Raw genomic sequence first — 22,191 nt, forward strand, 5'->3', positions numbered from 1 at the left:
CCTCGGCGTCTCCGACGACCTTAAAAAGTAGTTAGTGGGACGTAAAGCAAATAACATTATTATCATTAACACAGTATAAGGGGCCGGATCAATAGAATTTAAGCAATCATTCAAGTAGGACGATATTTCATTTTCCGTCCACACTTAAGTAGTTACATTTTCCCTGGCAAGTTGGATTTTGAATGTCATTTTACCTCACAAATGTTATTGAGATATAACTGTCGACTATAGCAGGTGGCCTGATCGGGTTGTTTTGTGAGGGACTGGTTCTTATGGTAGTCGAAAAACAGGATTTAAATATTTTCTATGTCGGCTTTAATAAGATCATAAAATCTGCAGATCTCAATGTACGCACTCGTTTCTTTACAAGGAGAGTCGTTCGTTTTCTCCAGTTCATCTTGGCTGTCAAGTAAAATGTAAATTTACCGTCAAGCACTGTGGAGAATGTGATTTTTGCATCTGAAAGCAATATTTTTCATGCGAATAAGGCAGGATAATGTTCGCTTTGCATTCTAAAACAGCTTCAGTCATATGTACTTCATAATGAAGAATAAGAATTTAGCAATAACTGATTTCCGGCCAAACGTTGTGGATGTGTGTTTTGCAGTTAGACCTCTCAAGAGAAACTTGTCTATATTAAGCCTTTAAGCTCGTATGTAGGAAATGTTCCGACAACGCGAATTTCTGTTGTGCACATAACCTATGTCGGAAATGTTCCGACATAATTTTCACTCCAAGAATAACGAGTTTTAATGGAAGAATTTGTAGCTAACGGCCTTCTGAATATAAATTATAGCGTGATTTGGGCAGACAATCGAGCGTGATGTTTACACTTGGAAGACGCAAAATGGCCTCTAGCAAATCAGGTGGGCTGAGCAGTGCTGACATAAGCGCGATTGTGAATGTGCTGAACTCGAACTTTCGGAACTTGATTCGGGAAGTGAGTAACGGGGTGCTTCAGAAACATCCAGTGAGTCTGAAGTTGAAGACAGTCCCAGTTCATTAGAAGAAGGTAATTGCTTTGACTGGGTAACCTACAAGCTTACCCAGGTTGATTTTGTAAAGTTCCTGCATAATTTGATAAGTGAATACACACAGGGACATCTGTATTGTATGTATGTTGGGTATTCAGCCCGAAGGCTGGTCTGATCCTCTACAGCTCCACCAACAGCTGTCATAGATAGCTTAGGTGTCACTGAAGAGGCACTCTAGAGAAATAAGGAGTGAGGTAGTTTCCCGTTGCTTTCCTCACTGAGCCAGAAGTTGCTATTACATATCAGTCTGCCAAGCCCACTGAAATGCATGCACCAACCGACACTATGAGCAATATATTCACACCATTCATAACAGGGACTGACTGCATAAGGAACGGTATATTACTAGAATCGCTCATACCTCAGTCACTTTCATATTGTCAAAGCCAAGGATGAGACTGAGACAGGTCAATGAAAGTAACAAATTTATTATAGCCCATACCAGAAACACTACATCCCGCCAGCAAAGGCATGGGACATCTGTAAATTCTTTTATTCCAGTTTGGGTTTTACGATATGAATTATTTTAGCTTTAAGAACGGATCCTGTGAGATTGCATTCGGGAGATACCGTAGTGAGTTCGAACCCTACTGTCAGCAACCCTGAAGATGGTTTTCCGTGGTTTCCCATTTTCACACCAGGCAAATGATGGGGCTGTACCCTAATTAACGCCACGGCCACTTCCTTCCCGTTCCTAGCCCTTTCCTATACAATCGCCGCCATAATAGCTATCTGTGTCGGTGCGACGTAAAGCAAATAATAATATTTAAAAAAATAACGGATGGAAGTATAGCCGTACATTTCCAGAAAAATAAATACGAGTAGAGGCGTGTGACCGGCTAAACAAGTTCGTGTGCTGAGGGTTAATAATAAGCTAACGACATTATATTCTACGTCAGCGTTGTTTCCTACACTTTATTAGCATTTTTCAGTTTGCTTTGGGTTTTGCATAAGTATAAACATACCTATAAAAATTAAAAGTTTAATTGAAGAAATCGTATTTTTCTAATAGTCTATCCAGTGGAGGTGGTTACAAGTACATGGCCGACTATGGCGTGTTTGTATGCCGGGGCTGCTAAATTGTTTTGAAGCAAAGTAAGCACGGTGACCGTAGGGGCCTCAAGCCACTAACGCTAACCACTACATCAAAAGGCATTCAAATGGTACCTAAACCACTGTCAGTTTAATTGTATGATCACGAATAGACTTGAGTTTTAATGAATATCAGATGCTCGGCCCTCTTAAACCCTTTACAGATTTTCAAAACGCCGCCCCTCTCATGCCATTATAGGCCCTCGCTCGTAGCATTTCCCTGCTCGTCCCTCCCTTGCGACGGCCGTGTGTATTTTTTTCTATTGAGGGACTGCTTATTCCTATCGTGCTGACTTCTTACCAAAGAGACCCCGGATTTCAGAGCATGTGAGTTTACTTTTGCTACGTGTTTAACGTTGTATTAACAGCTGTAGTTTTCGTCGACCGGGCGAGTTGGCCGTGCGCGTAGAGGCGCTCGGCTGTGAGCTTGCATCCGGGAGATAGTAGCCTCGAATCCCACTGTCGGCAGCCCTGAAGATGGTTTTCCGTGGTTTCCCATTTTCACACCAGGCAAATGCTGGGGCTGTACCTTAATTAAGGCCACGGCCGCTTCCTTCCAACTCCTAGGCCTTTCCTATCCCATCGTCGCCATAAGACCTATCTGTGTCGGTGCGACGTAAAGCCACTAGCAAAAAAAAAGGTTTTCGTCGACGATGAGAAAGGAGAAGGCCAGTACTGGGAAGGTAGTAACCGTGGTATGAAAACGGGATACCACGGAAAACCATTTTTAGAGATGCTGACGTTGAGCCTCGAACCCACCTTCTCCCGAAAGCAGGATCATGTGAGATTTTTCGAAACGGACAATTGCGCCTCTTTGGTTTGGATTCCATATAAAACTATTGTTCCCGTGATTTATCATCACAAGATTCAGAATCATGTAAAACTGCAACTTCGCCTGCATTTATTGTTATTTGTTTCCATTATGATTTTTAATTTAATATTCTCTTAACCTATGCTTGAGACGCTAAATTGCTAATACGGCTCAAGGTTTAGTAGATACAAGGTGAACAAAAAATGCCGCACTTGGAGGTCGGCATTAGTGTTGGCTACTGAATGTATGATTCGAAGCAGTGTATCGATTCATCCAAGTGTCCGAGTGAATCGATTCACAGGAACGGCGAGCTCACGGCACATGATTCAGCTTACTCCCAGCGGACAGTGCTGAGTGGCGCACTCACTGGACGTTGACGGGGAGCCGAGCTTCCGCTGCAGCGAGACAGTGAATCAGTGAATCATGACACATCGAAAGAATCGTGAACGACCGCGGCTCAGTGAGACACATGATACACACGGCTCCTTATCGGCTCACTGGACACGCGGCGAGCCGAGCTTCCGCTGCAGCGAGACATACAGTGAGCCATGGCACATCGAAAGAATCGTGAACGACCGCGGCTCAGTGAGACACAAGATACACACGGCTCCTTGGCTCACTGCAGCGAGACATACAGTGAGCCATGCTACACTGAAATAATCGTATGCTATAATGGACTCTCGAGCTCAGCTCATTTGAAAATAATACCCATTTGCATTCACTGTCCTCTTCTTACAGGGAGGTTTAAATAATAGATGGATTTATTTGCAGTGTTAAAAAGGTAGTCACAACATAATTCTGAAGTAGCTAGTAAGTAGGTAGGCTATTAGGTTATACTGTTTATTAGTTTAATGAATCTTAGTATTATAACTTAGTTGATATTTGACAATTAAACTCGACTCTAGCCTGCCCTATGACTATGAGTCATGCTCATGACCACTCAAACGTCCCTGTTTTATATTGGGAAGAATGGCTCAGTATTCTCTCAGTTCATATGTCACATCGTTGCACAAGACTTCAATCATATGTGGACAGACGCAATAACAGTATGTTGAATCAGAAAACCAGCGGGCTACTGTACATCTCGGGTAGCCTATACAAAATATGACTATGAAAAAAAAATCCTCAGCTGATAGAAAAATATTTTTAAAAAATGACTGAGCGAGTTGTCGTGCGGTTAATATCGTGTGGCTATGCGCTTGCATTCGGGGGATGGTGGGTTGGAATCCCACCGTCGGCAGCCGTTAAGATGGTTTTTCCGTAGTTTCCCCATTTTCTCACCAGGAAATGCTGGGACTGTACCTTAATTCAGGTCATGGCTGCTACCTTCCTAATCCTAACCTTTCCCACCCTGCGTCACCGGAAACCTTCGATGTATTAGAGTAACTAGCATTTTTTCTAAGAAAGGAGTTCATAGTATGAAGACCAGATGGCAGCTGCGAACGTAGATTTCTGAACATTGACCATAAAATAATCCAGGTCGGTTTATAAAAAAACTTGTTTGGTTTAATCGTATTAGAGTAACTAGCATTTTTTCTAAGAAAGGAGTTCAGAGTATGAAGACCAGATGGCAGCTGCGAGCACTGAATGCTGTTGCTGCTGTCTTACCAGCACATAGTACACAGATGCAGTAGGAGCGGTGACCAATGAGCCGTGAATCGGATCACTGTATCGATTCAGTAACGTGAACGGAATCAAATGAATCGATTCAGTAAAATGAATCGAATGTCCCATCACTAGTCGGCATGCGATTCCTCATCCCATTGCAAGACAAAAGTTTTAATAGCCAAATCGGATCTGGTGCTGTTGGAAAACAAGTCGAAAACGAGAAGCTGGCAACACTGCCACATCCTGCAACGCATCGGAATGCAATAGAGAAACGTGCATCATCCTGCTCTACCGTACCCGCCGCCGCAGCCCACTGAGTAGACTGCTGGGTTATCAAACCCACATGCACCATGGAGCTACGGCTCGAATCTATGTCAGGTTTTTTTCTTTTGTGTGTGTGACGTCACGTCCCTAGTTCCCGTCGTGTAACTGCGTTTGTGTCCGACTCGCTGGCTGAATGGTCAGCGTACTGGCCTTCGGTTCAGAGGGTCCCGGGTTCGATTCCTGGCCGTGTCGGGGATTTTAACCTTCATTGGTTAATTCCAATGGCTCGGGGGCTGGGTGTTTGTGCTGTCCCCAACATTCCTGCAACTCACACACCACACTTAACACTATCCTCCACCACAATAACACGCAGTTACCTACACATGGCAGACGCCGCCCACCCTCGTCGGAGGGTCTGTCTTACAAGGGCTGCACCCGGCTAGAAATAGCCACACGAAATTATTATACTGCGTTTGTAAGCATGACATCCTGTTGTCACATGACAATAGTCGAACACCTGACAGTGTGATCCATTCAACTGAATGCATGAGTCGACTAACCACGCAGTGCACAACCAAAACTGGTCCTGTCAAGTGCATGTAGGGCGGATTCCTGATGGAGTACACAAACGGCGAATACGTCGATATGCTTTTAGTGTTGGGTGCATCCGATAACCAAGCTTCTGCTGCTGCTCGTGAGTATGCAGCACGCTACCCTTAAAGGCGCCATCCCGATAAGAATGTTTTTCGTCGCCTTGTGCAACGCCTGCGGGAAACCGGTAATCTTCGTCCACAAGTAGTGGACAGAGGTCGTCCAAGGACTAGACGTACTCCTCAAACAGAGGACGACATTCTAGAAGCCGTTCACCAGTCACCTCGGCGAAGTACCCGTGATATTGCAAGGCAGTTCCAGGTATCTGAAACACTGGTTGTTGGCGTGTTACACGACGAAAATCTGCATCCATATCATTACACGTTAACTCAATACCAGCGGCCAGAAGGCTGAATTCAACGAGTACAATACTGTGAATGGCTTTTGCAACAAGTTGAACATAACGAATATTTTATAAAGAATTTGATATGGAGTGACGAATGTAGCTTCACTCGGGAAGGTATTTTCAACCATCACAACAGCTATTATTGGTCTGACCACAACCCACATGTCACCCATGAACGTGGCTTTCAGGCATGCTTTGGCATAAACATGTGGGCTGGAAACGTGGGAGGAGTGCTTTTAGGCCCTTACCCATTGCCGCACAAGTTGAATGCGCCCCGCTATCGTACGGTTTTGGGCAATACTTTGCCTGACGCTTTAGAAAACGTTCCACTTGGTGTTCGGCGACAGCTATAGTTTCAGCATGATGGTGCACCGCCACACTTTGGAATGACTGTGCGTGACTTGTTAAATGAAGCGTTTCCAGGGAAATGGATTGGTCGTGGATGTCCAATGTTCTGGCCTCCACGTTCCCCGGACCTTAATCCACTAGATTTTTATTTGTGGGACACTTAAAGGAACATATTTATAGTACTCCGCCCATGGATATACAAGACCTAATAGTTCGCGTGCATTCTGCATCGGCAATGGTGGATGCAGGTGTGTTGCGTAGGGTCCAGCAAAGTATGCTCCAGCGAGTGGCGAAGTGTTTGCAAATGCAAGGTGGTTGCTTTGAACATCTGCTGTGAAATGAACGTTGCTCGTAAGTGTACGTATTGTGTAGAGATTAGAAGAATACAAGAATGACGAATGTGGCCTGCAAGCACGAACTTCCTGTTCTGCCCAGACAGATCGGGTCTTATCTGCAACACGAAAACATTGACTCACACTTGGCAGTTTGGTGGAGCTGCCAGTAGAAGATAATATAAAGTCTCCTGGGTAGTAGTGGAGTTGCTATGGTAACCATTGCGTCACTGGCTCTGATGGTGAAAACCCCTTCGCCCCGTGCCTCACCGGGCATGTGCATTCTTCTCATCTCCCAACAGTACCGGCACTGTAAAGATAAGACTGGACCTCACACGTACCCTATGGAATTATTGTGCGTAGCATAATGGGCAATACAGTGTAGCCTACCTACTGTATTGTATTGTGTTTCCTTGTACCGTATTGGATAGAGACAATGTTACTGTATCCACTATTATGTTCTACTTATTGGCTTTATTTGTGCCACGGACGAAACACGTGGTCGTTTATGTCTGTAAGAAGTTCATGCTATGTTTGAATGTTTAAATAAAGGTAACGGTAACGGTAAGGCGGGACATAGGGTATTGCATAGTGGAATTGTACATTGGATACAATTCGACACATTAACTGAAAAAATAATTGGCGCGAACGCGATTCGAACATCGGCACGTACGCACAACCGGCATTTATGGCATTACATCGTCTCACTGTGCTAATGAGACAGCTGCGGTTGAGCTCCGAGTTCATGCGACCTGTGCTCGGCCACGCTGCACGCCGTTACAGCGTTGCCAGAGCCTCGTTTCTTAACTCGCATTTCTATTAAACCTATTGGTGGGACTAGGTTTTACAAGATAAACTTTTGTCGTGAATTTCGACGAGGAACCGCATGCCGACCTCCATGTGCGGCATTTTTTGTTCACCCTGTATAATGTTTAACAACCCCGTCGTCCCGTTTCTTGATGCGGGGTCGGGAATGAGGGGAGATGCCTTTCCTGACGCCAACGTCAGCTCCTCAAGGAGCTAATGAAGATGAAATGAGAGACGGTGAATGAAAATTGGGTAAGGAGGTGGCTCTGGCCTATAAATTGGAACTGTCCCGGCATTTGTCTGGAAGTGAAAATGAGAAACCACAGAAAACCATTCTCAGGACTGCCGACGGTGGGATTCGAACCCAGTGTCTTCCTAATGAAGAGTTTGGCTCTGTAGCCACAGCGCGTTATCGCGCGCGGCCACTCCGCTCGGTAAGATTTAGTCTAGAGTATAGATATAAAATTCAATTATGTCTGTTTGGTGTAAATGCGAAAGTTTTAAGGCTACTGTCAAAAATTAATTTTAACATTTTGAAAGAATCCGAAACATTTTCGTAGGTTTTCAATTTGGAAGGAAATTCGCATTAATCTTCAAATATATTATTATTGTTTTATAAGTTTAATTTTTAATACACACAGCAGGGTCTCTCATATAAACTCAGACCGAACGCACGGTGTTTGTACTCTGCGCTACGGCAGCTGCCACAGCCGAACTTACGTCGCACGCGGCAGCCCCGCTTTAAGCGTGTATACAATCTTACATGAAATCTTACCTTATAAAAGATGTTGGGAGTGTCGTCCTTTCTGGGTTATACAGGCATTGTATCTGGTAACCACATTCTGGTTGACGCTAGTGGGTTTTGCCACTGTAATGTTTCCTTTCACTTCCTCCAATGTGTAAGGATTTGTTCAGTAGAATTTTTCTTTCAGGTTTCTCCACAAGCAAAAATCATGCACTGTTAGATCTGGAGAACGAGGAGGAAATAGACGAGCACTGATCACTCTGTCTGCAAACACTTGCGAGATTGTAAGAAGGAAATCTTCTGCTGTATGAGCAGAGACTCAATCTTGTTGAAACCACCCACGCGATTTTTCTTCTTCCGTTAACTGATGGAAGAACGGCGTCGAAATCTTGGTACCTCTCTGCTTTTACTGTCATCTCGGAAAAAAAAAAGGCCCAATTATTCGCCTTGCACTAACATCACACCAAACACCAGTCATCCTATCATAATGAGGGACTTCTTAAACACCATTAGGACTTTCGGCACACCAATAGCGAGAGTTATGACTGTTAAAGCGGCCATTAAGTGGAAATCAGTACTTTCACATAAGAAAATATGGTGTTACAATGATAAGTGTCTCACCGTGTGCGTTCGTTCGTTCGTTCGTATTCTGTTTACCCTCCAGGGTCGGTTTTTCCCTCGGACTCAGCGAGGGATCCCACTTCTACCGCCTCAAGGGCAGTGTCCCGGAGATTCAGACTTTGGGTCTGGGATACAACTGGGGAGAGTGACTAGTACCTCGCCCAGGCGGCCTCACCTGCTATGCTGAACAGGGGCCTTGTGAAGGGATGGGAAGATTGGATGGGACATGCAAGGAAGAGGGAAGGAAGCGGCCGTGGCCTTAAGTTAGGTACCATCCCGTCATTTGCCTGGAGGAGAAGTGGGAAACCACAGAAAACCACTTCCAGGATGGCTGAGGTGGGAATCGAACCCACCTCTACTCACTTGACCTCCCGAGGCTGAGTGGACCCCGTTCCAGCCCTCGTACCACTTTTCAAATTTCGTGGCAGAGCCGGGAATCGAACCCGGGCCTCCGGGGGTGGCAGCTAATCACGCTAACCACTACACCACAGAGGCGGACGTCTCACCGTGTTAACAGCTGAAATTCAGACTGGCGACTCCTGCTTGCCAGGTCGAACACGTGCAGGCTGCTTGCAAAGTCAAGAACTATGCGCGCGCCTCCTATACTACTGCTGCCGTAGCGCAGAGTACAAACACCGTGCATTCGGTCTGGTTTTATGTGATATCGTATCGTAATCTGTTTACCCTCCAGGGTCGGTTTTTCCCTCGGACTCAGCGAGGGATCCCACCTCTACCGCCTCAAGGGCAGTGTCCTGGAGCTTCAGACTCATGGTCGGGGGATACAACTGGGGAGGATGACCAGTACCTCGCCCAGGCGGCCTCATCTGCTATGCTGAACAGGGGCCTCGTGGGAGGGGGGGGGGAAGATTGGAAGGGATATACAAGGAAGTGGGAAGGAAGCGACCGTGGCCTTAAGTTAGGTACCATCCCGGCATTTGCCTGGAGGAGAATTGGGAAACCACGTAAAACCACTTCCAGGATGGCTGAGGTGGGAATCGAACCCACCTCTACTCAGTTAACCTCCCGAGGCTGGGTGGACCCCGTTCCAGCCCTCGTACCACTTTTCAAATTTCATGGCAGAGCCGGGAATCGAACCCGGGCCTCCGGGGGTGGCAGCTAATCACACTAACCACTACACCACAGAGGCGGACTTTATATGATATAAAAAAACCAAACCAAACCCCATCGCACTACAGCCCTTGAAGGGCCTTGGCCTACCAAGCGACTGCTGCTCAGCCCGAAGGCCTGCAGATTACGAGGTGTCGTGTGGTCAGCACGACGAATCCTCTCGGCCGTTATTCTTGGCTTTCTAGACCGGGGGCCGCCATCTCACCGTCAGATAGCTCCTCAATTCTAATCACGTAGGCTGAGTGGACCTCGAACCAGCCCTCAGGTCTAGGTAAAATTCACTGACCTGGCCGGGAATCGAACCCGGGGCCTCCGGGTAAGAGGCAGCCACACCACGGGGCCGGCTTTATATGATATACCCTGTAAAAATAGCAATTCCCCTTAATAGTACTGAAGAAGATCAAATTAGGTCAATTATGAATGGCCTAAGAAAGGTGTTAATTTAATTATGAGGTGTGATTTGATTTTTCGGAATTCACTATTTATTTTTATTACACTCTGGTGGACACTTCTTGTCTAAAACGGTTAGACATGGGCTTTTAACCCTGGCCCAGGGTTCAAACTAGTGTTTGCATGTAATATTTGTGCTGGATAAAGCAGAGGTCGGACAGACTTTCAGAGGGATCTACGATTTTTCCGTGTCCCTTTCATTCTAGTGATGCTCCATTTATTGATTAATCATATCTTCGAAGGTGCATGGCGAGACTCGAACGCATGACCTTCTGAACACTCACTCTTGGTGGGTGGGAGCTGGAAATCCCTACCTGAACTTCATTACCTTTCTATCCATTTACAAGAAATTTCAAATACCCAATGGAATAAGCCTCGATATATTCCGCGCGCTCAACACAAAGACATCATATTAAAATATGAAATTCGCATGCATAACTCGCTGATTCTAGCCTGTGGCAGGGCACAACACTGCGGCGGTATTAAAGGTCTTAAACCATACATTTTATCGTAGTGTATTTATGAGTACAGCAGAAAGAGTACCAGAAGAAGGGGAAGCAACTCTGTATGGTCGGTAGATGCAGAGTGGGTTTCGCCCCTTAAGTCAGGGTGCAAAATCGGAACAAATTGGGGGGGGGGAGAAGGATCGTAGTGCTTAACTACTAGTGTTTATTTCAAACAGTATATAGGGGTATATACTTCCCTTCTAAGTCAATTACCCCCTCCCCATTAAAAATGTAAATTTAAAATGTTTTTGTTTGAATTCTGTTGTTATAAAAAGAATGATGTTCGATGGAAAATTATTCCGGGGTTTCAGATGGACTTGCCACAATGAAATATGAAAAATAGGCTGCATGTGCGGAGTTGCCACCGCTGCGTTGTTTTATTGTTCAAGGTCTGGCAGTCATCCTATTATTTCTATCTGATCTGTATTATTGTTGATGTTTTTATGAAAATATACACAGTAAAATACATTGATTTCAGTAATATATGTTTTACATTTTCCTCATTTTATAATGAAAGAATCCCCTCTGGGCAATCCCCCCCGCGATTTCGCACCCTGCCTTAAGTGGCCACGGCTGGTGCGTGGGCCAACAGCCCTGTACTCTGACCGGCCAACCGAGCAGAGGAGAGGTGGCCACGGCTCTACCGTGGCTCTACGCCTCTGCATTCGGGATACGGGACAGGGCTGGATCTCACGGCTGGCACCAACCGTCGGCTGTCCTGCGAATGGTTTTCCGTGGTTTTCCATTCTCCTGCACTAAGGCAAATGCCGGGACAGTTCGTAGTATAGGCCACGGCCGCCCACCCCCTCACCTTCTCCGCACATCTCCTTCACAGTAACAAATCTCCCGGCCTGAGAGACGGCGTAACCGTCTAAGAGACCCGCCTCCCCCTTCAGGGGAGGAATGAAAACGTTTAGTAGTAGTAACTCTGTAATGTCAACGTGGCCACCTAAGGCAGGGTGCGAAATCGCGGGGGGGGGGGGGGGGGGGGGAAGGGAGGGCTTTCCCCCCGACCGATGATTTTATCTCAAAGGCCCCCCCCCCAACTAAAATTGCCCAGAGGGGATTCTTTCATTTTAAAATGAGGCAAATGTAACACATATATTACTGAAATCAATGTATTTTACTGTGTATATTTTCATAAAAACACGTAGCGCGAATCGAACAGGGCAGTCCCCAGCTGGAAAGTGAATACATTAACTTTCCTGAGAAGTACTTCTCCGATTTTCGAAATTATCATGGTGCTGAATTTATAATATTCGTAGGTTGATGGCTAGGCCCTATGTATATAAAACAGTGTAGTTACATTTAAAAACAAAGTTAGTACAATTGTCTGAGAAGCTACTGACGCCATAGAAAACTACTGAAAGTCCTATTATGAGCCCCTTGGTATCATTACTGAAAGTGAAAACAGAATGTCGATATCTTCAACAGTTCACTAGTTATTTGAGGTGGACAACTTTGCTCAATAATCCTGTATCTGAAAATTTCATCTTTCCCTAACTCCGCGCTGCTTCGGTACCATACTCGAAAAAGATTCCCCCTGGATAGCCTACTGTATGCGGTGGCTCTAAAATAAATTGATTTCTCTTATTAGCTTAAATAAGCGCAAACAATGAATGGATATTTCAAAAGTTTATAAGTTCACGGATAGAGTCATATATGGTTTTAATAGGGCCGAATGGAGTAATTTTTAAAGCTCTATTTAATTTTCTTAAATTTCCAAAATCTTCTTACACTCGGAGGCCGCCTAAGACAAAGAATACACAAACAATTTCATTCAAAAATAGTGTTCGAAAAGGAAAATCTTGCGTTTATCTTAAAATGTAATCTTATTTACGGAGATTAAACTTCTGCCGACAACATGGATTTTTACCTTATGAAAACGGCATACCTGTACTATTTATTTCCACGCCTTCCACATACAGAAATCACTCATTTAGTATCACTTTCGGGACTGTTAACAAGGCGAGCTTCACTACGAATGAAGAATGATAGACGGCGAGCGAAGCAGTTGGGGTTTGTTTATGCCATCCGTAACGAATAGTTCGCGAAGACTTAAATCGTGCATTCCAACATTCCTTGTTCAGGAAAGAACATAAGTCAGTACACATTTTGTCCGGAGTCAAGAAGTCGAAAAATGATTTTTGCCCAGTTAGATCCGGAAAATTGCACCCTGTGCGACGGTGGGAAAGTATGGAAGTGATTGAGGTATGAGTAGCCTATTACTACTGCAGTGACACCATTCCTTATGCAGCTAATTCCTGCGATGAATAGTTTTGTGACAGAATTATTTAATGCTTTGTCTTAGCCGTTATCTTCCCATCATCATTTAAGAACCACGCTTTTGTTATTTTAAGCAACTGTTTCCCGTTAATATTTTCAACATTCTTTTGTATTTGTAATTAATTTGTACAGTAGTTTACAAGATAACTATTAACGAGCCCTTTAATTTCTCCTAGAGAATGGGTTACTTGAAGAAAAGCCATAAACAAAAGACCAGCTGCGACGTCAACTGCAAGGTTCCAAAATAGAAACCGAAATGCCATGTGAACAATAGTAAATGAGTTGCTGGCTGGCCTGAACTGATGTCTGTGCAAAGCACACGGGACAACAATCCTGTTTCCCTACTTACCGCAGCAACCTGATGCAAGTATTTCGAATTGCTGCTTCCAGTGGGTTTTCCGTACGAGTTGCAATACATGTTCATGTCCTTGCAGGTGAACTGTTCTTCCAACTACGGCTTTTCTGCAGGGTGCCTTTCTCTCGGAGAAATATCAAAGTAGATTTCGGTATGAGTCCATTGACGTTCCCTATTAGTTACAAATGGGATCATTATGGAAGAGATGTGTGTTCTGTGAGATGCAAAGTTGATGGCTTGGTCCACTTATGAGCCCATTCAGCCTGCTCCATCCATTAATGTACTGGAACTGAAAATTTACGTGGTTTGTGACTTTTTGCCAGTTATTGAATATATCCTGTAATGTCGTATTTTCATTGTTTCCAGGATCAGCAAAGGCGTGGGAGAGTTTGGTTGCAGTCTGGCCTCAATCTGATGGGAGATGTTTCACCTGAGGACCAACCTGATATCCTGTCAGATAGTATTAGCAGCTCTCCCGATAGCGACAGCAGTAGCAGTAGCAGATGCAGTTCTGACAGGAAGTCTCCGTCGCCTCGTCATATTAACCCTGGCTTTGATGATTCTTTATCAACGAACGCATCGAAGAATTCCTGCTTCGGGGAGTTGCTGGGCTCAGGGAAGGCCGTCAATCAGAGATTGCTCCTTCTACAAAGGCGTGATGGACTTTTAAATATTACAATTCGTACAATGAAGTTAATGAGGAGAAATCAGCAGCTGCAGCAGCGACTGGCTCAGTTACAGGCTGAAACCCGAGCTTTTGTGCGCTCAGTAATGAACAATCCAGAAAATCAAGGGCTTCGAATCACTTCTGAAACAATGATGCTTGTCAAGCAACAAGACAACAAGAAGTGTGAGGAACCCACTGATACTGAGACTGAAAATCAAGATAAAGAGTCTATTGGTTCTGAAAGTGGCGATAGTGGTGTCGAAAAGTGAGAATATCTAAGTGGAGTTGTCAACGAAAATTATTATTAGCTGCCCGAAACTCAGATACACTTTCTTGGCTCTGTAAAGGTACTTGCAATGCGTGCTGTCGGGTTTCTTATTTCATCAGTCCTGCAGTGTTCAGTATATGTCCTAGTAGTTGATGATACTCTTAACCTCCAGAATGCCAACTGCTGAGGTAATGGAGGTAGTGGTGCACAACTTCCTATCAGCAGACTGTGTTAAAAACCAGGGTTTATTTCCAACCTAATTTGCAACATACATGTTGCACCTTGGATTATGAACTGTCCATCGAATGAGGATGTTAAGCTTTACTAGACCCCGTGTTACCCCTTGATAAGAAAATAACTGAAGTCTGCAATGCTGGGATTCGCTCTTTGTTGCCAGTACTGCATATGAAGCTTTATGCAATATTTAAAATTGCTTTCAGCAGTTAATGTAAGATAAGCTTATGACTGCATACATATTCAACTATAACCTTTTTAAGATAATGACAGACATTTTTAATGAAGCTGAAATTATCAGATACAAAACTTCCATTCCTCTATGTTCCTAAAATTATTTATATTATGATTACCGGTATATATAATCCTGAATTTATTTTTCCACAGGGACTAAGTTTCTAGAAAATATAGCCACTAAATAGTCAGTCTTGTAAGTGGCATGATGAGAAATATATTTAATTTAATTTGTAACACTTGATGTAAGTGGTGAAGCAACCCAAACTTCTCTTAGTCTCAGTATTAATAAAAACTGTTCCTGGCTGAATCTTTGTGACAACGATATTTCTTCTCTTATACATGCTTCGTATTTCATCACTTTCCTACAAGCCCCTTCAGGGTGTACTGTGGAAATTATTTAATTTTTGAATCACGATAGAGATAATACTTTTAAAAAGGAGATTTTTAAAGACTCCGCATGCAGGAGAATGTTTCCTCAGTTGCACTGACATTTTCATCTAAGAGAATTTGGTGTGAAGTAAGATGTCACCAAGCGAATGGGTGGTGAACTTTTAAAGCATGTAATATGTTCAGTTGTTGTTAACTGACCAACCAAATCCATCTCACTCTTGAATCCACATACGCCAACAGCCACACACCATGCATTTTGCTTAAATTTCTACACGACCCTGAGTGAAGCATGGGTATTTACATCAAATAAAATCACTGAACTTGCACTTTCTTTTTTCTTCTGACGTCTGGTTTTCTATCGTCACTACCTACCATTTTCCGCATCTTTAAATGTAAAACTTTGATTGAACACAAATTCGAAGAATACCATAGATTACTGACCAAGCACAGCAAGCTACATGTTCATTGAAACAAACGACGCTTGTAGAATTGAAGCAGGAAGTGGAAATAGATCTGAATTCCAGATTCTGCTGGGAGTGTTGTGATAGTAACCGGAAGCATGATCAATCAGCGCGTCCTTTTACGGTCACCACAACATGCCTGTTTACGAACAGCAAGATTCCCTTCAAAGTGCGTATGTTTTTATAGTAACAGAAACACACATTTTTGACCTCAGATTATATATTATACACTGTATTTCTGTCCTTGGTACATTAAGTTCATGAAAGACGTAAAAGAGAACATTTTGGCAGTATTGTAAAAAGCTGGCCAGACACTCAAGAAACCCCAAACAGCAAAGCATGTCCGGTGAAATCTAGTTGTCTGGTCACCCAAACCAAAACATCACATATGAAGGAAATATTATTATAAAACGAGATTAGAACGTTCCTTAAACATAAGCGAAGCCATTAGTGATCTTATATTTACTGAGATAGATCCTTACGTCACCAAACAAGCTGAAGAAACAAATATGAATTTACATAAGATTTTGTTTGTCTTTACAAAGAAATACATCTTTCTCTAAAATACAACATCATCTTCACTGCTATTACTACATGCATCCTCTTCTTCATTTGTTTGATTATGTTTTTAATTGCCACGTATACATGATGGCATTACACTGCAAAAGGTACATATCTGTTTCACATTAAGATATCAAAGTTTAATTCAAAACAGGGTCCCTAAAAGTCAATATACATGAAATATACAATCGTACTTTTTTGTTTGGAAACTCAATTACGATCTGTTATCACCAACTGGAGGAACGAATTTCTCTATCGATTGATGTGAAAACCTAAAAATATAAACTTTTTTTAGTTACCGGTACATTAGTTCCACATTACGCCCTCGAGTTCTAAATATACTAAACTTTAGCATTTGGAGTAACGTCATATGCTGTTGGGATAAAATACACATCACTTTATCAGGAATGTTAACTATTATTAATTTAGAGTTAAAAAGTTCAATAACTAGAGCAAAAATCAACTTCCAAAAACATTAGTGTTGGAACAGCTCGACAATTACAAGTATAAGTAGTTTTATGGAAATGGAAGAAAAGTACCGCATTCTGTTACTTACGTCACTGTCAATACTGAGTGAATCTAAAAATATAGTAATTCCTTATTTTTAACTTCACTGAGAAATTAAACTAGAATACACACCTGTGAACTCCCAGCACTGCAGAGTTGGAGCAAGTTAATATCGCTTGGAGAGGCTGTGTTGCGTTATAAAATACAGTCTGGTTGAACCAGAAGCAAAGAAAGACAAGAGTACTTTAAAACTTATATTTATTGAATGAATTACAGCACATAGTGCTGATCACATTGTCTTTGAACTTGTGCAGTTAAGCTACATTGAACAATATGCAGATAATATTAATGTACTGTAAACATTCGTTCCACAAGATGAATGCATAAGTAAAGCACCATTATGCTGTTATTCCTTCTTTGAGACGATTTGCTTTATCTAATAAAATGTATGTGTACTTACATGCTCCTACTATATGTTCAAACAGAGGAAAATGATTTATGTTTTACTTTCAAATACCAGGGCACAATGGGCATCAAACTATTAGATATGGAAACTTGATCAATCCTTGCCTTGAGTAAAAGTAATCATGCCATAATCAATTTAAAAAGAAAGTACTAAATTTTTAATTTGATTTATACTTGTGCTGTAAAAACGTATGACGCCTTACAAGCTCATGAAAAATCGAAGTTTTCATGATGAATTACGTTATTCTGAAGTGAAGTTGAAGATGCTTCTAGGAAGGCGTTTCATTCAAGAATATGACAGTCTGATTGCCAAACTATTTTGTATCAGGCAATTCAGTTCTGATGAAACATAACCAATAGACGTTTCTATAAGTTTGCTGAAATGAGAGGGTTCGAATTTTAAAATTCCTTTTTAATCTTTTAATATGTAGCTTTTTGCTGTGATATTTTAAATAAATACATGATTTCAAGCCAATGTCATCTATGAATATGCTTACTTATTTTTGTAAATGTATATATTAAATGTCTAAATTGCAACTATCATGTTGTAGTCAAACTGATCATTACTATAAAAACTGAATACTTACTTCAGCATTATGCCATACATCCTTACTATTTTTTAGACACCGATTGATTCTTGATAATTAAGATATAATTTTGCCAATTGTCCCCAAAATATTCGAGGAAGGTATATTTATATTGCAAGAAACCTTCAATGGTACTTTCTCGATTAATGGAAAGCCATTTACGACCTAAGTTTAAATTTTAAAAATCCACTACTGAAATGTCCAGTTATTAAAATATGAGCATAAAATAAATATCCCCTTGTTCAAAAGTCTACTGCAATTATAGGTAACAAAGAAATGTCTTCATTGTTGTTTTCCCAAAGGTTCAATGTACAAACTTATCTGTGATATAAAATGTAATTATTTTTGTTTATTCATTTTGGAGCCATGCGAGATTGAACACTCTCTTTATTGTACCTTATAACCTAACCAAATTTCGCCTGGCTAAATCATCGGTAGAGAACGTGCAATGTCCAGAGTGGGTCTTCCAAACTAACCAACTACAATACTATAAATATCACTAGGACAGGGATGTAAATACATAATCGTGGATGAGAACCATGTAGATGGTGGGAGTTAGGATTGTTATACTAAAGCATGAAACTCGGATCAAAATCCCCAACGAAACAACACAAGTAAATACAATAAACATGCAATTAAGTCACCACGTGACATCGGCTCTCGAATCCTGATAAAATAGAATTGACAACTTGTAATGTGAGATAATTACTTGAACGCGAAAATGAACTCCCAGAAAATAGGGACAAAACTTGGCCATAGGGCTCGAAATCAATCGTCCTAGTCCATGAGATTAAAAGCAGAAAGGCTCTCATTCAACCAGTTAGTGAAGAAAATTTGCAACAAATCAGGGACACAAGAAACAAACAAATCGGTGGCTTAGGACCGGATCCAAAATAACACAGCTACTAACATAGGTCGCGGATTATGAGCAAAGATGAGGGCAGAACCTCGCATCCCTAGTATAGCGCTCGGTCTGATGACTCTTAAGCGATCGACAACATGTATGTATGTATGTTGAGTCCTCAGTCCGAAGGCTGGTTGGATCCTCAACAGCTCCGCCATCAGCTGTCATAGATGGCCTGGGCATCACTGAAGAGGCGTACTAGGGAAATGAGGAGTGAGGTAGTTTCCCGTTGCTTTCCTCACCGAGCCAGAAGTTGCTATTACATATCAGTCTGCCAAGCCCACTGAAATGCATGCACCAACCGACCCTATGAGCAATATTTTCACACCATTCATAGCAGGGACTGGCTGCAGAAGGAATGGCATTACTAGCATCACTCATACCTCAGTCACTTTCATTTTGTCAAAGCCAAGGATAAAGCTGAGACAGATCAATGAAAGTAACAAAATTGCTCTAGCCTATACCAGAAGACATAGTGCACTGTAAACACTACATCTTGCCAGCAAAGGCACTATCGACAACATATGACACCCAAATAATCAAAGAACACACACATATCAGTAAAAATAACATCAACACAAAATAAACACTGAATTTGAAAGAAAACGGGTCTCGGTTTATACGATGGACCACGGCAACTCTTTCAACTGAGACACAATTCATTAGCAACCCTCGCTATGGCAAAACTTCCCGTCATAGGGGTAGCCATTTAGCATCACAAGAGAGGCTCTGCGGCCAGTCAAATAATCACTCAATAAAGCTCAATGTCTGGGATTCATACACGTTGACTATAAAACATTCTTCGGATATGCCTTTATGCATCCCTTTATATCAGGCTATCCACAATAAGTTGTCAGTAGTTGGAAGCGAAAAGTAATGAAGTATCGAATAGTGAGTCATTTCGTTCCATCATTTTTATTATCACATCGTAGATACGTATTACATGTGTTCACTTAAATGAACATGTTACATGTACAAACACAAACGGTACTTACTTCCATGCTACTGTATTACTTACAAAAACTGATATGAGTTAAACAAGAAAATGACATACTACACAAATGTTGACATTATTATCTCCCTGGCCATCATATTCATCAGCTATATTGCAAAAGTAGTGATGGTAAGAGTAGGTGAAAAAGTAAGTGAATCTTCATGTAAATATTGTACAAATCAATATTGATTGATGTCTCCTCTGCTGAAAATGTGCAGATATAAACATTTTATCGCGTGATGCAAGGAAAATTATTTGCGAGAATTTCAAATTTGTGTTGTTTGTTAATTCAGTACACTGTTGCCTGAACATCTCAGCAGTTATACATGTGTTTTGAAAACTCGCTGCATAATTTCAGAGTTGGATTCCTCACGTACAGAGAAGGGAAAGAGTATATATGAACATGGGTCCAGAAATGCGTACCTTCTTGGCCTCCACGATCACCTGATCTAAATCCGTTGCCCTTCTTCGTGTGGATTTAAGCAAATTCTCTGGTGTACGTGACTGTTATGAAGGATGAAGCAACACTTCACGGCTGAATTGTAAGGTCCATTCAAACAGTACGTGCAACCCCGCACATATTCGAGTGTATTCGTTACTCTATGCGACGACCACCGCAAGCCTGTAGTACGGCAGGAGGTGAGCATATTGAACACCTCTTGTAAGGCAATGAACGGAGTACATAAGAACATGCAAGGCAGCCCACAACACTTGAAGTTCTAGCCCATGACAGAGTCTGATATCTCAAAAAGTACGCGTTTCAGGACCCATTTTTATATGCACTTTCTAACTTCTCTACATTTGAGGAATCCTACCCTAAATTACGCCGTGTTTTTGAAATAACCTGTATATATATAAAGCGTATACATTTGTCAAGATCTTGACTAAATACAAGTGTTTGTTATCGGTTTGTCTAATGGTCAGATATTAGCGGTGTATAAGATCGTTCAAATAATCTCCTTTGTCTTGCACTTCGTGAATCTAAACGAATAGAGAAATGTATTTATATTGTCACTTCTAGTGAATTATAAGTGATTCTGCATCTATTCAATATTACAAGGAGAATTTCACTACCTGAAACATTAACTTCGTGGTGAGCCCTCCGTGGAAATATCATAATTTCACTATGATTGCCTTTGACTTTCTGGAATTGTTAGAAGGTAAATTCATTCTCAGTGAAGTTAATTAAGTGCATGTCATTGCTTATCACTGACTCCTGGAGGTCCATTTATTTATTTATTTATTTACAAACGACCTAAAAAACCAACAACTTAATTAAAATATAATGACCTGTTTCGTTCTTGAAAGAGTATCTTCAATCCTGTCAAATCAGCATGTCGTTGACCTAGCCAGGGTGGAGGGCATGGCGTGGCGGAGTGTTAACGAACTAACTAGCCAGCTGGACTCACGCCAACGACAGAGTACCGTTATTATAACTTGATTCTATGCTAGAGTGGACAGAGGTGAGGACTTCATTAAGGAAAGTTCCAAATTTCAAGTTATTAACGATTTAAACAGAAATGCATTATACATTTCTAATATTTTTGTGTGTGATTTGATAGTAATGGCTGTGAAGGTTGTAAACCCATTCGTTTGGTCTAAGATATAGATGTAGCACTTTCACTTACATACATGTATAATGAGTATAATTAACATTCATAAAATATTATCACAACCATACATCGTTTTGATGCTAAACCCATCCCATTTCACTTCCATTTCACTTTCTGATTTGATGCATGATCATTCAAAATTCATCTTAACAGTAGTTTTCTGTTCCTTGAGTCATATAATATTAGAGAGAACATTTTGGCAAAAGATCTGAATTTAATACATGTACTTAATGAAATATATATTTTCCGGATTAGTGCTAAATATGCTATATTATTTGCCATTTGAGAACTATATGTCGTGAAAAATATTAAGAGAGAATAATTATTTGGTAGTTTAAAACTAGTTTTTAAATTCACCATTCCTTGTAGGTATGTATTCGTATTAAGAATACCCTTCATAATATTGCTTGAAAAAATTATAATGTTTTCATTGCACTTTGTTCTAGAATCATTCAGTAAGTGGAGCGTTTATGTCTTATCTTTCAAAATACAGGTGTAAATATGATCAAAGGTGATACTGATTGCATCCAGTGTGGATATACAGTACTTTGAATCAAATATAAGTGAATGTTTCCCTTCATAAAACTGTATAAACTTATGAAAATTTAATTGTCATAACAGAGATAAATGTATACTGTATGATAAGTAAATAAAACTTATAATATACACATTTCTTTATTTACGAGACGTATATCCGTCATATACAAAAGACGTCAAACTCTATGGCGCCATAGGCTTTGTGGGTCCTTGGTCTACTAACTAAGGGCTGCCTTCCTTCGGGCTGGGCTGTATTGTGTCGTCACTACTGTAGACTCCAATGCTGTCAATGTCAGTTGATAGATCAAGGCCACAATATTTTGTATCAGTTAGCTCCACAATTTTCACGAGGCTGTTAACCCCTTCATGACCCTCAGATCTG

The 22,191-nt window shown here is 41.6% G+C and overlaps 1 protein-coding gene across 2 annotated transcripts in view; it reads left to right on the forward strand.

Annotated features, from left to right (window-relative positions):
* Cipc (Clock interacting protein circadian) overlaps nt 1-21,938 on the forward strand; it is an 851,118-nt gene extending 829,180 nt beyond the window's left edge. For both annotated transcript variants that reach the window (XM_067141412.2, XM_067141413.2), the window contains one exon: nt 13,751-21,938. In XM_067141412.2, the coding sequence (XP_066997513.2) occupies nt 13,751-14,320 (570 nt within the window). In that variant the 3' untranslated portion in view covers nt 14,321-21,938. The remainder of the gene's footprint in view (nt 1-13,750) is intronic.
* Nucleotides 21,939-22,191: the final 253 nt, after the last annotated feature.

The sequence above is a fragment of the Anabrus simplex genome, chromosome 2, assembly GCF_040414725.1.
Source record: "Anabrus simplex isolate iqAnaSimp1 chromosome 2, ASM4041472v1, whole genome shotgun sequence".
NCBI lineage: Eukaryota > Metazoa > Arthropoda > Insecta > Orthoptera > Tettigoniidae > Anabrus > Anabrus simplex.